The sequence below is a fragment of the Scylla paramamosain genome, chromosome 29, assembly GCF_035594125.1.
Source record: "Scylla paramamosain isolate STU-SP2022 chromosome 29, ASM3559412v1, whole genome shotgun sequence".
In the NCBI taxonomy this organism is placed as follows: domain Eukaryota; kingdom Metazoa; phylum Arthropoda; class Malacostraca; order Decapoda; family Portunidae; genus Scylla; species Scylla paramamosain.
In genome coordinates, this window is record NC_087179.1 from 11,700,745 (window position 1) to 11,714,379 (window position 13,635).

General features: G+C 42.9%; 2 protein-coding genes across 2 annotated transcripts; both read right to left on the reverse strand.

The window, feature by feature from the left end:
* Positions 1 to 16: 16 nt before the first annotated feature.
* On the reverse strand, positions 17 to 6,321 carry LOC135115293 (uncharacterized). The gene is made up of 5 exons (XM_064031895.1): positions 6,182 to 6,321; positions 3,667 to 4,185; positions 2,489 to 2,913; positions 1,843 to 2,037; positions 17 to 1,676 (listed from the first exon to the last, which is right to left on the reverse strand). Exons 2-5 carry the CDS (start codon positions 4,151 to 4,153, stop codon positions 1,452 to 1,454), a joined length of 1,332 nt encoding a protein of 443 aa, XP_063887965.1. The 5' UTR covers positions 4,154 to 4,185; positions 6,182 to 6,321; the 3' UTR covers positions 17 to 1,451.
* Positions 6,322 to 9,209: 2,888 nt separating this feature from the next.
* Positions 9,210 to 13,324, reverse strand: LOC135115294 (uncharacterized). The gene is made up of 3 exons (XM_064031896.1): positions 12,997 to 13,324; positions 11,722 to 11,954; positions 9,210 to 11,070 (listed from the first exon to the last, which is right to left on the reverse strand). Exons 2-3 carry the CDS (start codon positions 11,869 to 11,871, stop codon positions 10,393 to 10,395), a joined length of 828 nt encoding a protein of 275 aa, XP_063887966.1. The 5' UTR covers positions 11,872 to 11,954; positions 12,997 to 13,324; the 3' UTR covers positions 9,210 to 10,392.
* Positions 13,325 to 13,635: the final 311 nt, after the last annotated feature.

Here is a 13,635-nt window from a genome sequence, read left to right on the forward strand (position 1 = left end):
AAAGTACTACACGTAGTTATGTTATAATTATTTATTTGATATGAAAACCATCTCATTAAAATTAAATTAAACAATGGACAAAAATATACAAAAACTGTTATGGGGAAAACATGTGATAGGTATTTTCTGTTGTACGTGTTTACATAATTCTTTGGTGGCTGGTGACAGTACGACACTTGTTACTTCTTTTGGTAATCTTAGACAACTTTGCTTAACATAAGTAACACTATACATGCTACAGTTTCAAAATACATGGGTGTACTTTAGCTTACGACTAAGATCTATTCCACAATGGCTGTCGAAAGCAAAAAAAAAAAAAAAGACCTAAAGAATAGAAAAAAAAATCACTAAATGTAGAAAAAGGTGTATAAACAATATCTTTTACCCTACAAAGCATAGCAGAAGTGAAGAATTGCTCGTATGCCAAGTTAGCTGCAGCAAAAAAAAAAAAAAAAAAAAAAATCGGATAGCGCTTTGGTCGTAAGTCAAAATACGTTTTATTTCGAGTATCCAAATGTAGTCGACTGCTTCCTTGCTGTCTGTGGTGTCTTTCGAAATTATATCAAATTATACTGTAACTGCACCAGACCATTTCACGAAGAGGAAAATTAAGCCACAGCAGTTAAGTAATATTGAGTGTAAGAAAACTTCTCACTCGTGCCTCTGGGAATCATTAGTCAGAGGTGAATCAAGAAGTGGAGGATGGAGATACGAGAGCGGTTCTGGCCACTCTCTCTCTCTCTCTCTCTCTCTCTCTCTCTCTCTCTCTCTCTCTCTCTCTCTCTCTCTCTCTCTCTGACGAAATTCAAGGGAATGAAATGACAGACACAAGAGACAAGATGAACAGATACAAGGGAGTCTCAGCAAACCACCGCGTTATTATGATGCAAAGCAGACAAGGACAACGCTTTCCCAAATGTTTCAGTGTCTAATCTCGACTACTTTTAACAGGCAGTGGTGAGAGTCACTGGGGTTTTTAAAGGTATTTACATGATTGTAATAACAGTATAACGATCAGTGGGAAGAAAGTATCCATAAGAATTCGACTAATCATCTCGGTGGGTTTTTTGAAAATGGAGAGAACGAAGTGTTTCAACATAGCAATACACTGTACAGGCCCTTGAAGAAAAAAGACAATAGTTTGCATTTATCGTTAGAAGTCCATCCTGGATAAACCATTTCCTGCTCTAGTGATAAGCTGGCCTCTATACTCCGGAAGTGACGAGATAATAGAGCATTTCAAAATATGTAGTACAAACTCTTAAAAAAAAAAGTACGATTATGATTTGTTTTGCATACCTCGCCAGAACTGTATCCTGGAAAGCCCCTTTGCTACTATGGTGGCTCTGAGCTGTCTTCTGTATTCAGGCATTGTTGAGAGAACAGAGCGTTTCAAAACAGTAAACAGACCCTTGAAAAAACACAATTTTTTTTTTTTTTTTTTTCATTTCTTAAAAGTGTGTCCTGGGAAGACCCTTTCCTACTCTGGTGACTCTCGGCTGCCCTCTATACTCCGGCATTGGTTCACTCTTGCCGCCATACGAGGACGCGTAGGGATCGCCTCTTCTTCCGGGTGGCGGCTGGTTTGTGTAAGGATCCGCCCTCGGGACCTGGCGGACGTCAGTTGGCGGCCCGTCAGACAGGAATGCATCGATGGGAATGTTCTCTCCCTGCAGCTGCAAAAAGAGTGTTATTGTTACTTCTTCGGTTACACTGCCTTCCTCTACCACCACCACCACCACTACTACTGTTACCACCACCACCACCACCACTACTGTTACCACCACCACCACCACCACTACTGTTACCACCACCACCACTACTGCCACTACAAAGCCTCACCTTATTGTATGGCGTGGCGGATGACTTTTTCTTCATTTGCTTCTTGGTGGCGCTGTAGACCATGACGCCAGCCAGACTGACGATCATGATCCCCCCAAGACTTCCAATGACCGCCACCAGCACCACCGAGCCCGTCCTGTTTTTCTTGATGTCATTTATCTTGGTACTCACTTTGTTCTCACTCGTCTTCACTTCCTGGGGGTGAGAAGAGTTGCTAGTGGCACTTGTAACGCAGGACGAGGAGAATACTGTATTGAATTGTAGATGCTGAGGAGTTTTCTGATTTACATTCGTTAGACAAGCGTGTGGATGAGGCGGTTAGTTAGTCGGTCAAACTAGTCAGTCAGTTGCTTCATTCATTCATTCATTCATTCATTCAGTCGGTCAGTTAATGAATTACCCGTCTATTCAGTTGGTCAGTTTCTCTATCAGTCATTCACTCACTCATTCACTTAATCAGTCGATCAGTCAGTCACTCTGTCAGTTACCCAGTCATTCACTTTAATCAATCAATTATTCAGTCAGTCTCTGTGTCAGTCAGCTGATTAATTAGTCAGTACCCGATCAGTCATTCACTCACACACTCATTTCGTCAGTCACTTCGTGATCTCCACTCACACACACACACACACACACACACACTTACCTGAGCTATTTCATCAATCACGTTCAAGAACTTCTCACTATTAATGGAATTCTTGAAGTCGTCTGGTTTCGTGTTGGCGAACTGGTAAGTACTATTCAACTCATTATTCTTCACTACGAGATTCCCCAGGTTTTGCATTGTCCAGGCGTCCACGTTGATATTCAGAATAGTCACCAGCTTCTGTACTTCAGTAAGGTCCGTCTTCAGTTCCTCGCACGTAGAGGTAAGAGGGCTATTACAAAAATCATCAATGATCAAAGGCTTTACTTCCTCCGTCTGCTCCTTCCCCATCTTCCACCAGCCTGCAGGACTGTCCATGATTCCTTCAGTACTTTTCATAGTGCTTTCCGCTAGAGAGCGGAACTTCCCTAATGTCTCTTCTGTGTCCTTCAGTTCATCCTGCGTGCGTTCATAGAGGCCTAGATCTGAGGGGTGAAGTATGGGATTAGAAGGAGGATCGCAAGGGATCATATGATGTTTCAAATAAAATAAGGTTTTTATACTTGGCTGTTTGATTAAGGTTCACTATCGCGAATCGTTTTATACTGAACGTATAGGTGTGGCTCCCTTTGGCGAGTGGGCTTTCCGCTGTCCTGCCAAATCTACTGGTCCTCTGCTGGCCTTTTTTTTCTCAGAAGTATGGCTACTTTTTTTTTTTTTTGTCTTAAATGTCTTTCTCGCTACTGTGAAGCACAGGAAGACGTGTGGCAGTGCGGGAAGGAAAGTTTTCATTGTAGATGATGACCAGAGGAAGTGACCTCCGTCATCTGCCTGCACCTGAGAAGTGGTGGGCGGGCGTGGTCGGGCACTGACAGCGTCGGAAAGCAGCGGTGTCAAGTGTCGTGGTATATACACAAAAATCATTACTATTATTCTCAAAGAAACGAAACGTCTATAATATTTTTTCATTCTTATTAAAAAAAAAAAAAACTGATGTATTCAGATTCATGTTGAAGCAATTAATAATCAACGTGTCATATGGAAAGATGAGTGTTGTGACTGACGTGGCGGGGCGATGGGCAAGCGAATCCCCACGAGGGCCACGGCCAAACGCTCTGTACAAAATTTATTTACTTATAGTATTGGGGAAGGATGGTTGGGTTTCAGAGAGAGACAGAGACGTGGAGGGGGAGGGGGTGCAGGGCAGCGTGAAGGAAGAAGGATGAGCAGCCACCTACCATCAAGAGGGGCAAATGTTGAGATGTTCGGTTCGTCCGTCGGCGTGCTGGTGTTGTCTGTAGGGGTGCTGCCGTCTGACGTTGATTCGGTGCCCGGCTTCTCAGTGGTCGGTGCATCTGTGGTGGTCGGTGCATCTGTGGTGGGCGGTGACCCATCGCTTGTATCTGTGGTGCCTGTTGACCCATCGCCTGGATCTGTGGTCTCTGTTGACCCATCGCCTGGTTCTGTGGTGCCTGTTGACCCATCGCCTGGATCTGTGGTGTCTGTTGACCCATCGCCTGGATCTGTGGTGTTTGTTGATTCATCGCCTGGATCTATGGTGTCTGTTAATCCATCGTCCAGATCTCCAACATTCAATGGTTCATATTTCACCTCCCGAGTGTCCCCCGCCAAGGAGTGCCCGGCAGCGTGGCGGGGGCCGGCCAGCAGCGCCACCAACAGCAGCAGCAGAGAGAGGCCAGACCACCGCCAACGTGCAGCCTGCATCTTGACGTGCAGGTGAAGTGAGGGCGTGGTGACTGTGGATGGGAGAACATGGGTGCTATGTTAATAGTAACAAAGCAGGAATAAACAGAGGTACTACCATTACATAAAAAGCATAAGGGAAGCTGCAAGAAGTCATCAGGCCAACGCGTGGCAGGCCCATTATTAAACATATCTACCTATATTCATCTATCTATCATGCCTACTTATAAGGGTGTTGAAGCCTTTTTTTCAAAGCTTGCCATTGACTTGTTGCTAACAACGTAATTATAACTGACTGTTTCATTTATCTCCACAATTTTGGAGAATCAATTTTTCGTATCTTTTCTGAACTCTTACTTCCTCAAGCTGCAACCCATCACCTCATGGCCTAACCCAACCCTTACGATCTCGTTCACGTCACCCATGTTACATCCCCTGGGCCACTTCATTGCCTCCAGCGGGTCCTCTCCAGATCTTGTCCTGTCCGGATTACTCACCCTTACCACGCCAGGAGGCAGCATTGTTTCCTAATTGTTTGGAAACTGTTTGTAAATTTTTGAGACACATTTTTAACAGTCAAGAAACAGCTTGCAAACATTTTAGAAACATCCTGGAGACTGTTTGGAAACATTTTCGAAATAGTTTACAAATTGTTTGCAAACTATTTAACACAGTTTGCAGTTTGTTTCCAAACTATATTTCCTGGTGTGGACAGGCCTTAAATCTGGTCTGCATCATTGCTTTCATATTTCAGTACTTCACATCAATCAGACTTTTCTAAATGTTGCCTTATCCTTATTACTAGCCCTGAGGATATTGTCAGCCTTGTTATACCCCTTAGGACACTTCATTCCTTCCATCAGACCCGTTCTAAATGTTTCGCTATCCTTATTACCAATGCCAAGACTCTTGTCATCCTTCTGACATCTCTTAGGACACATCAGTATCTGCATCTGAGATATGATATATATCACATAATATATCATTACTAAGTAATGATATACTAAGGGAATGTGTTAGGGTGAAGGGGAGAGAGAGAGAGAGAGAGAGAGAGAGAGAGAGAGAGAGAGAGAGAGAGAGAGAGAGAGAGAGAGAGAGAGAGAGAGACATACCCTCCCCACTTTTCCCCTTCCCTTCCCCTCCCCCTCCCCCTCCCCACTCCGGGTCCGTGCTGCAAGCCATACTGGGAAGGCAATGAAAAGTGGAATGATAAGATTACGTTAGTTCGTCATCGCCATTTTACCTGCCCTCCATTACCTGTTACACCATTACCTTTGGATTAATGAACCGTCTTCCTACCTGTATATCTGCCCATCTGTATAATTATTTATCTGTATAACTATCTACCTGTATATTTATTTTGCCTTGCATCTGTCTGCATGTCTATCTGTATAACTCTACTTGTATAGCGAGGTGTGTATCTAACCTAACCTAACCTAACCTAACTACAGAAGTGCGTATTTATCTTCCTCTTTATTTATCTATATTTATTACCTGTATATCTAATTACCTGTATGTATGTCTGCCCCCCTCCTCTCTCTCTCTCTCTCTCTCTCTCTGTCTGCCGTTCGCTCTTAACAATTAATTAATTAAGATTAATTAAGATTAGATTATATTATATGAAAGAGGTAAGATAATACATTGATTGCTCTCTGATTCATTCGCTCATCCACTCTCTCTCTCTCCCTCCCTAACTTCACTCACTACTAAAACCATAAGCAGAATCTAATACCAAGCCTTTCTCTTTTCCTTCCTCTCCTCTGTGTGATCCAGTACGGCCTGTGTGGGATTAAGTGCTCTGCTAAGTAGGATCGAATCGCTTATTGGTCTAAATAGGACAGCTTTGTGTCTAGCATGCGTGTGAAGAGATTTATTTAATTTACGTCGTGTCTTCGTCTTGTTTGATGGTTAAGGAGATGATGTAGGAGGAAGAGGAGGAGGAAGAGGAGGAGGAGGAGGAGGAAAAGTTCTTTCTCTCTTCTTTCCTTCCTTTCTATCTTTCTTCTTCCAAGCCTCACCCCCCCCCCCACACACACACACACATCTTACCAGTAGGAGTAAGACAAGTAGTAGATGATAGTAGCAGCTGTAGTTGTGGTAGATGGTGGTAGTATTAGTAGTGGTAGTGGTGGTGGTGGTATACTGAAGAGGTGACACGCACAACTGAACTTCTGTCAATATCACATGCCCCTCTTTATCACCGCCGGCTGATAAAACGTAGATAAAGCCATGTTTCTTATGAAGTTTTGTGTGTGTGTGTGCGCGTTATCATATGTAATAGCAGGGGTGACTTAATTATTTGGGATTCCTTTGATATTCTTGGATTACTTCTTGGTGAGTGAGTGAGTGAGTGAGTGAGTTTTTTCTTTTTCTTTTTTTTTTTCTTTTTCTTTCTTTCATTTTTTTTTTTTTTTTTTTTTGCTTCCTGACGTCAGTTTGAAATGAAGTCGAAATTATTTGCTGTTACCACTTTTCTTATCTCTGTTGTCGTGACGGAAGATCATTAAAATAGTCAAGATAGCGTGTCTTTTGTAGCGATGTTTTTTTTTTCTTTTTTTTTTGTTTTGTTTCATAAGGAATTTGGACACGATAACAAGGGTAGAACTTTATTAACTCAAAGTATTAGATTTACTTAAGAGTTATTATTGTTACTGCTATTACTACTACTACTACTACTACTACTACTACTACTCCTCTATCTATATCTATCTACCTACCTCTATCCGTTTATTTGTTTGTATCTATCAACTTTCTGTTTAGTATGTATCTGTATCTATCTTTCTCGCCAGTTAGTCTTTAACCCATATTACTACTACTACTACTACTACTACTACTATTATTTTCATGTAGGTTAAAGGGACAAGGACAACAATCACTGGACTCAAGCAAAACAATATCTAGTTCATTGTGTGTGTTTTTTTTCCATTCATATCTCTTCCTCCCTCCCTCTCTTCTTATCTTTATCATTGCCTCCCTCTTTTCCTACCTTTATCAATGCCTTCTTCGCTTTCTGTCTTTATTATTTCCTCCTTCTCATCCTTCTTTTGTCATTCCCTCCCTCTCTCTTCCTACCTTTATCATTCCTCCTCTTTCTTCCTGTCTGTATTACTCTGTCTGTCTGTCTGTCTGTCTGTCTGTCTGTCTCTCTCTCTCTCTCCCTTATTTTATCATTGTCTCCCTCTCTTCCTCACGTTATCATACATTCTCTCTCTCTTCCTGTCTTTATAATTTCCCCTCTCTCTTCTTCCTTTATTATTCTCTCCCTCTCATCCTTCTTTTATCGTTGCCTCCCTCATTTTATCATTGCCTCCCTATCTTCCCTCCTTTATCATTCGTTCCTTCCCTTCCTCACGTTATCATTCCCTCCTTCTCTTCCTGCATTTATCTAAAACTTTTAAGTGTATTCAGGTGATGAAGGAGAATAAGTCAGTTATATTATATTACTGAGCTGAACAAGAAACACTACACTGATGCAAGTGATTTTTTGTGTAATCTTAACGCAACATTTTGACAGGTAAATTGTTGCAGCGGAGATTAGTTACGTAGGTCTACAGGTGATAGGAAAGGTGTGTAAGTGCAGGTGTATTTAATCAGCAAGAGTCCTTATCTAGTTATCTATTTAATTATTTGATTTGATTGTTTTTACATACGTGGGAGGAAAAGACATTTTGAACAAGAGAGAGAGAGAGAGAGAGAGAGAGAGAGAGAGAGAGAGAGAGAGAGAGAGAGAGAGAGAGAGAGAGAGAGAGAGAGAGAGAGTACTATATCTGTCCCCCTTTATATAAAAACTATCTATCTGCCTGTAGTTATCTGTCTGTCTGTCTGTCTGTCTGTCTGTCTAGCTGGCTTTGTGGTAGTGTGTCTGTCTGTCTGGTGGATGCTGATGAATAAATAAAGATAGATATAGATAGCGGAGAGACTGACCAGAAAAAAAAAAAGTAAATGAATAGACAGACAGATAGAAATAGCTAGATAGATGGAAATAAAGGAAAAAAAAATATATTAGCCGGAAATAGATAGATAGTAATAAGTAAATAGATGTAGATTGAGGAGAGGCTGACCAGAAACAGACGTAGATTTTAGGTCCCTTAAAAATGTACGTATATCCAGATTCTCGTAGTTTTCGAATTTATAGATATAGAAACGTAGATTTAGAGGTGAAAATGTAGTGAGGAGAAATGTAGTGAGGAGAGATGAGTGAAAATGTAGAGAAGACGCGAGGAAGGGAGATGAGTGAGGATGCAATGAAAACGAGAGGAGAGAAGAGGAGAGGAGAGGAACGGAGAGGAGAGGAGAGGAGAGATATGTAGTGAAGATCTATTACAATAGTAGATAAGGGCAGCAGCAGCTTCTTATCTGAGATGCGATGTGCCCTGGGAAGGTTTGTAGGATATCAGCAGAGAGAGAGAGAGAGAGAGAGAGAGAGAGAGGTGTTTTAATATTGTTCTTTAGAGAAATTACGAACGTTAAAAGTCCTGTGTGTGTGTGTGTGTGTGTGTGTGTGTGTGTGTGTGTGTGTGATGACGTGACTGATGGCGGTGACGGTGGTGGTATCAAGATAAGATAAACTCAACCATCACATGAATCAACATACCTCAAAACCGGCTATTATCGTACCCTTCCCTCTTCCTCTTCTCCCTACATAGCTGAATTCTTGTCCCGTATTCTGAAGTGCTTTGCCCTCTCACCACTACTATTTTCAAAGGCCACAGAGATGATTAGCCGGCTTCTCAAGAGTTTCTCCAGTTAATAATGTAGAAATCTTGTTAACCTGTCACTAGAACCATAAAAAAAATAAAATTAAAATAAAAAAAACCCGTGTAACTTCAAGTAGAGCCTTTTGAATGTAGTGGAGATGCGGTGCGGAAGAAGAAAATTTATGGACAAAATAGTGCAATTTAACAAGTCATCCCGTACCGCCCTTTTCTCATTATTATTATTATTATTATTATTATTATTATTATTATCATTATTATTATTTCACTATTTCTGTGTACACGCTACCTGCAAGTCCCTCTCTATCGAATGAACCGCGAGGCACCTGTTTGTGGTTTAAATGTCAGTAAAACAGCACATCATGACTTGATTGTTCTTTATTCTCTATTACATAATGAGTAATGGGTCCAGACGGCTTGTTTGTGACACGTGGAAACTAAAATACAGACATGAATCAGTCGTTGTATTCTGAAACCCTTTGTTCTCTCATCAGCACTGTTTTCAAAGGCAACGGGAAAGGTTCCTCGGTTCCAATGGCTGTTTTCCCCATTATTACCATCGAATCGGTACTAAACTATCACTAGGATCATTCAGACACCCTTAAAGACTCCTATACATTCCACAAGAGACTTTTAAAGGTGGAAATAAAGCGCTGGAATGTTTGGGAATGCGGATCACTGAGGTACGATAATTGCGACCGTGCTTTAGGCGGGGTTATGTTACTGTACGTACAAAAAGTCAATGTTTTGTTATTTAGGTCACTTCCATCCGTGACCTAAACTCCACGACTTACATAAGAGGTATTTTGTCTAGTAATTTTTACAGCTTCTCTTCTCTGACAATCTTATTCTACTTTTGTCCCTCTGTATCTCGATCATGAGTTTATCTTAGTTATCTAACACGTCCATCATGACACTGCAGGATCCGTTTTCTTTTAATTTTCCTTCTCACCAGCTAATATCCGCCCCTTTTTATCACTGGCGGTGTGTTAAGTTGTTTTCATGGGTCTCCGGGTCAGCTGTGGTCCGGGCACTGGTAAAATCACAGTGCTTAAGATAAAGACAGTGAGTGGCGTGGAAGTGTGAAGAGGTATTCGAAGCTATAAATGCCCAGAATTGAACTTTGAAACCTGATGAGCGTTTGATCCTTACGTCAAAAGTACCGAGCTTCCATCTGCTTCGGGGGTTCAGTGCTTCAGTCCTTGGCCAGGGTGACTCACTTGGCTCAATACTTATCTTAACATTTTTAAGACGCTCCAAACGGGACTGACAGGAAGTTTGACCCGTATTTTGAAACGCTCTGCTCTCTCACCACGACTGTTTTCAAAGGCCACAGAGATGATTAGCCGGCTTCTCAAAAGTATTTCTCCGGTTCATAATGTAGAAACCTTGTTAATCTGTGACCAAATCATAAAAACACCCTCAAAAACCAGTGTCTTTTCAACTAAAGTCCTTTGAAATCAGTCGGGGTGCGGCGCAGAAGTTTACCAGAATATAGTCCTGCAGGAGGGGATGAGTGAAGGCAAGTCTTGTTCAGGTTGACGTTTATATCCAGCTGAGGCGACTGGCGGCCTGGCGGTGGTAAGCCTCGGAGGGGGCCTCGCCCATCCTGCGGTCTAGGGCGTAGTGAGGTGCGGGGAGCGGCACATCCCTGCTTCTGCCCTGCCACACCCTGGGCTGCATCTTGTTCCACTCTAGCCCCTCGGCCGTGAAGTACTCTGGATCGTCCCTTAAGTAGTTGAACCACAGCTCACCGCCGGGTGGTTGTGGCCTGATCTGACTGACCATGGACGACCTGCGCTGTACAGCCTGAGAGGGTCTCCTGCCGAGTTCAGGGGCGTAGGAATATCGTGTCCTTGGCATCCCTTGAGCGTGTGAGGGCCTCCGCTGCACTCCTTCAGCATAGGATGTTCTACGTGGCATATCCTGCTCGTAAGGGGTCATGGGCGGCAGATCCTGTACGTAAGAGGATCGACGGGGGATGTTCTGGACACTTGGTCGTCTGTCCTGGACATCAGAAGGGCGTCTGGACAAGTCTGGAGGAGGTACATGGAGCTGGGACTGGCCTAAGGAGTCAGCGGGGGAGTCTGGGATGTAGTACTCCAGCGAAGGGTTGGTGTGGTAGCCAGGGAAGTCACTCTCCCACGGGTTGCCCTCAGGAGCGAGAGCAATTGGGGTCTGTGGCTCCGGGTCGTTGTAGCGGACGTAGGAAGGCGCCGTCACCTGGAGGAGGAGAGGGGTGAGTGGTGGCAAGGTGTGTTGATTGGATGGGGTGTGTATGGTGTGAGTTTGTATAGCACCATAATCTGAAACACCTCTGCCCCGCACCTCCACTACTTCCAAAAGGCTCTGATTGAAGGTACACGGGTTTTTAAGGGTGTTTTTACGATTCTAGTAACAAATTAACAAGGTTTTTTACATTATTAACAGGAGAAACAGTCTTGAGAACCCGACTAGCCATCTCTGTAGCCTTTGAAAGTAGTCGTGATGAGAGAGCAGATCGCTTCTAAAAACACTACTACTATCTCTCTCTCTCTCTCTCTCTCTCTCTCTCTCTCTCTCTCTCTCTCTCTCTCTCTCTCTCTCTCTCTCTCTCTCTCTCTCTCTTCCAGTGCTATTACACCATTCAGAAAATATTTGGACTGTCGATACGGGCAGCTTATGATACCAGAGGCGGAGGACACGGAGTGGGAGATAAGCGAGGGGAGTAGGAGAAGATAAGATGAGCAAGAATTCGGAAGAGAGGGAGGCACTAGAAAAAAAAAAAAAAAGAGAGAGGGAGAGGTTGAAATAGACTGGTAGGTTTTATACAGGGACTGCCTCGTGAAGACCTAACGGCTTCATGCATCTTCCCCTTGTGTTCTTACTGCTTACCGTCTGCCTTAAGACCTGACCCTTTGCTAAACTCTTCCTCAGCGACCTATCAGTGACAATCTTCGTAATGCACACCGTCAGGCAGGACACCAACACCACCCCGCCCAGGACAGAGATGGTGATGATAATGGCCAAGTATTCGGTCTCCATTTTCAGACGCTGGGGTGCTTCACTTTCTTTCTGTTTTTCTCCCTTCCTATTGCACTCTAGCGGTGTTTGGCGCCCACTGCGTCCTGGTGGAAGGATGGAAGGAGGTGGAGCAGTTAGTGGTGTTTGGCTTGAGTTGAGGATGTGGTGGATATTGATAGATTAAAACTGTAGAGTGGTTTTGCGATTGAGTGGATTTTGTTTTTAGTTTGGTTTGTATTGGTTAGTGTGTGGTATACTCTCTCTCTCTCTCTCTCTCTCTCTCTCTCTCTCTCTCTCTCTCTCTCTCTCTCTCTCTCTCTCTCTCTTAGATTAATAATAGATAAAGGAGGAATGAGGGAGGAAGGGGGGAAGGAAGAGAAAAACAAGGAAAGAGTGAGGGAGGAAAAAAAATTAAAGATAAAAGAGGAGGAAAGAAGGAAAGATAAATGAAGTCACCAGAGAAGGAGAATGAATTAATGAATGATTGAATGACTGAATGAATTAATTAACGAAAGAATGAATAGATCAATGAAAGGGTGAATAGAGAAAGGAAGGGAGGGAGGGAGGGAGGAAGGAAGGGAGGGAGGAAAGAAGGAAAGGGGATAGGAAGGAATGGATGGACGAATATAGGAAGTAAGGGAGGAAGGAATAGAAGGAAGGGAAAGAGGAAGGCAGGAATGGAGGGAGAAAAGAAGGAAGGAAGGAAGGACGGAAGAGAGGGAGGAGAGATGTAAGGAAGGAGAGAATGAAGGAATAGAAGGAAGGGAAAGAGGAAGGCAGGAATGGAGGGAGAAAAGAAGGAAGGAAGGAAGGACGGAAGAGAGGGAGGAGAGATGTAAGGAAGGAGAGAATGAAGGAATCAGAGACAAATATTACAGAGCTATAGAGAATATATAACAAATAAAGGAAGGTGAGAAGGGAGGTGGGATGAAATAAGGGAGAGAAAGGAAGAGCGAATAACAAAAAAAGAAAACTAGAAAAAAACTAAAGTAAGAAGAAAAAATACAGAAAAAAAACAGAGGAAACATTAGGAAACAACAAGTAAACAAACATCACTCACCTTACAAGCCAAACGAAGAAAAAGAAAGGAAAAATAAATTACAGAAAAACAAACGAGAAAAACAACGAGCAAAAAACATCACTTACCTTACCAATCACCCAGTCTTGCTTAAAAAAAATAGAAAAATCCAGTTGATATTCTTGCCTTCCCTCCTTCCCTTCCTTCCTTCCTTCCTTCCTTCCTTCCCTCCTTTCTTTCTAAAACACGTTATCCCCACTTCTCTCCTTTACCTTTCCTTTCAGTCCTGTCTCTGTTTCTGTCTCTCTCCCTCACAACACTCAGATCAAGCCGTAAAATCACATGCTTTCAAATCTTCATCTTTCGTCACCGTTTCGAGGCATAGCAAACTGAAATCTGAACACACAACAGGAACCATCCGTGTTTTGCTTCCTCTAGCTAGTAGTATTGAGTCCACTCCCTGTCTTATCTCAAGTGTCTCTCAGATAACACAGTGCTAGCCCACATGATGCTGGATGGGTGGAAAGTGGAGTTATTTGAAGTGTATTTTCGCTCCTGTGGGTTTTCAGGTGATGGATGGCTCTGGGGGGCGTTATCTGTGAGGTGTATCTGTGATTGCGCTGAAAAATAATGTGATTGTGGCCAGTGTATTTGTGTTTTATCTATTTGTGGGTGGTGATGGTGGTGGTGGTGATGGTGGTAATGGTGGTGTTTATCATGCGTACGTGTGTGTGTGTGTGTGTGTGTTTGTCTCTCTCTCTCTCTCT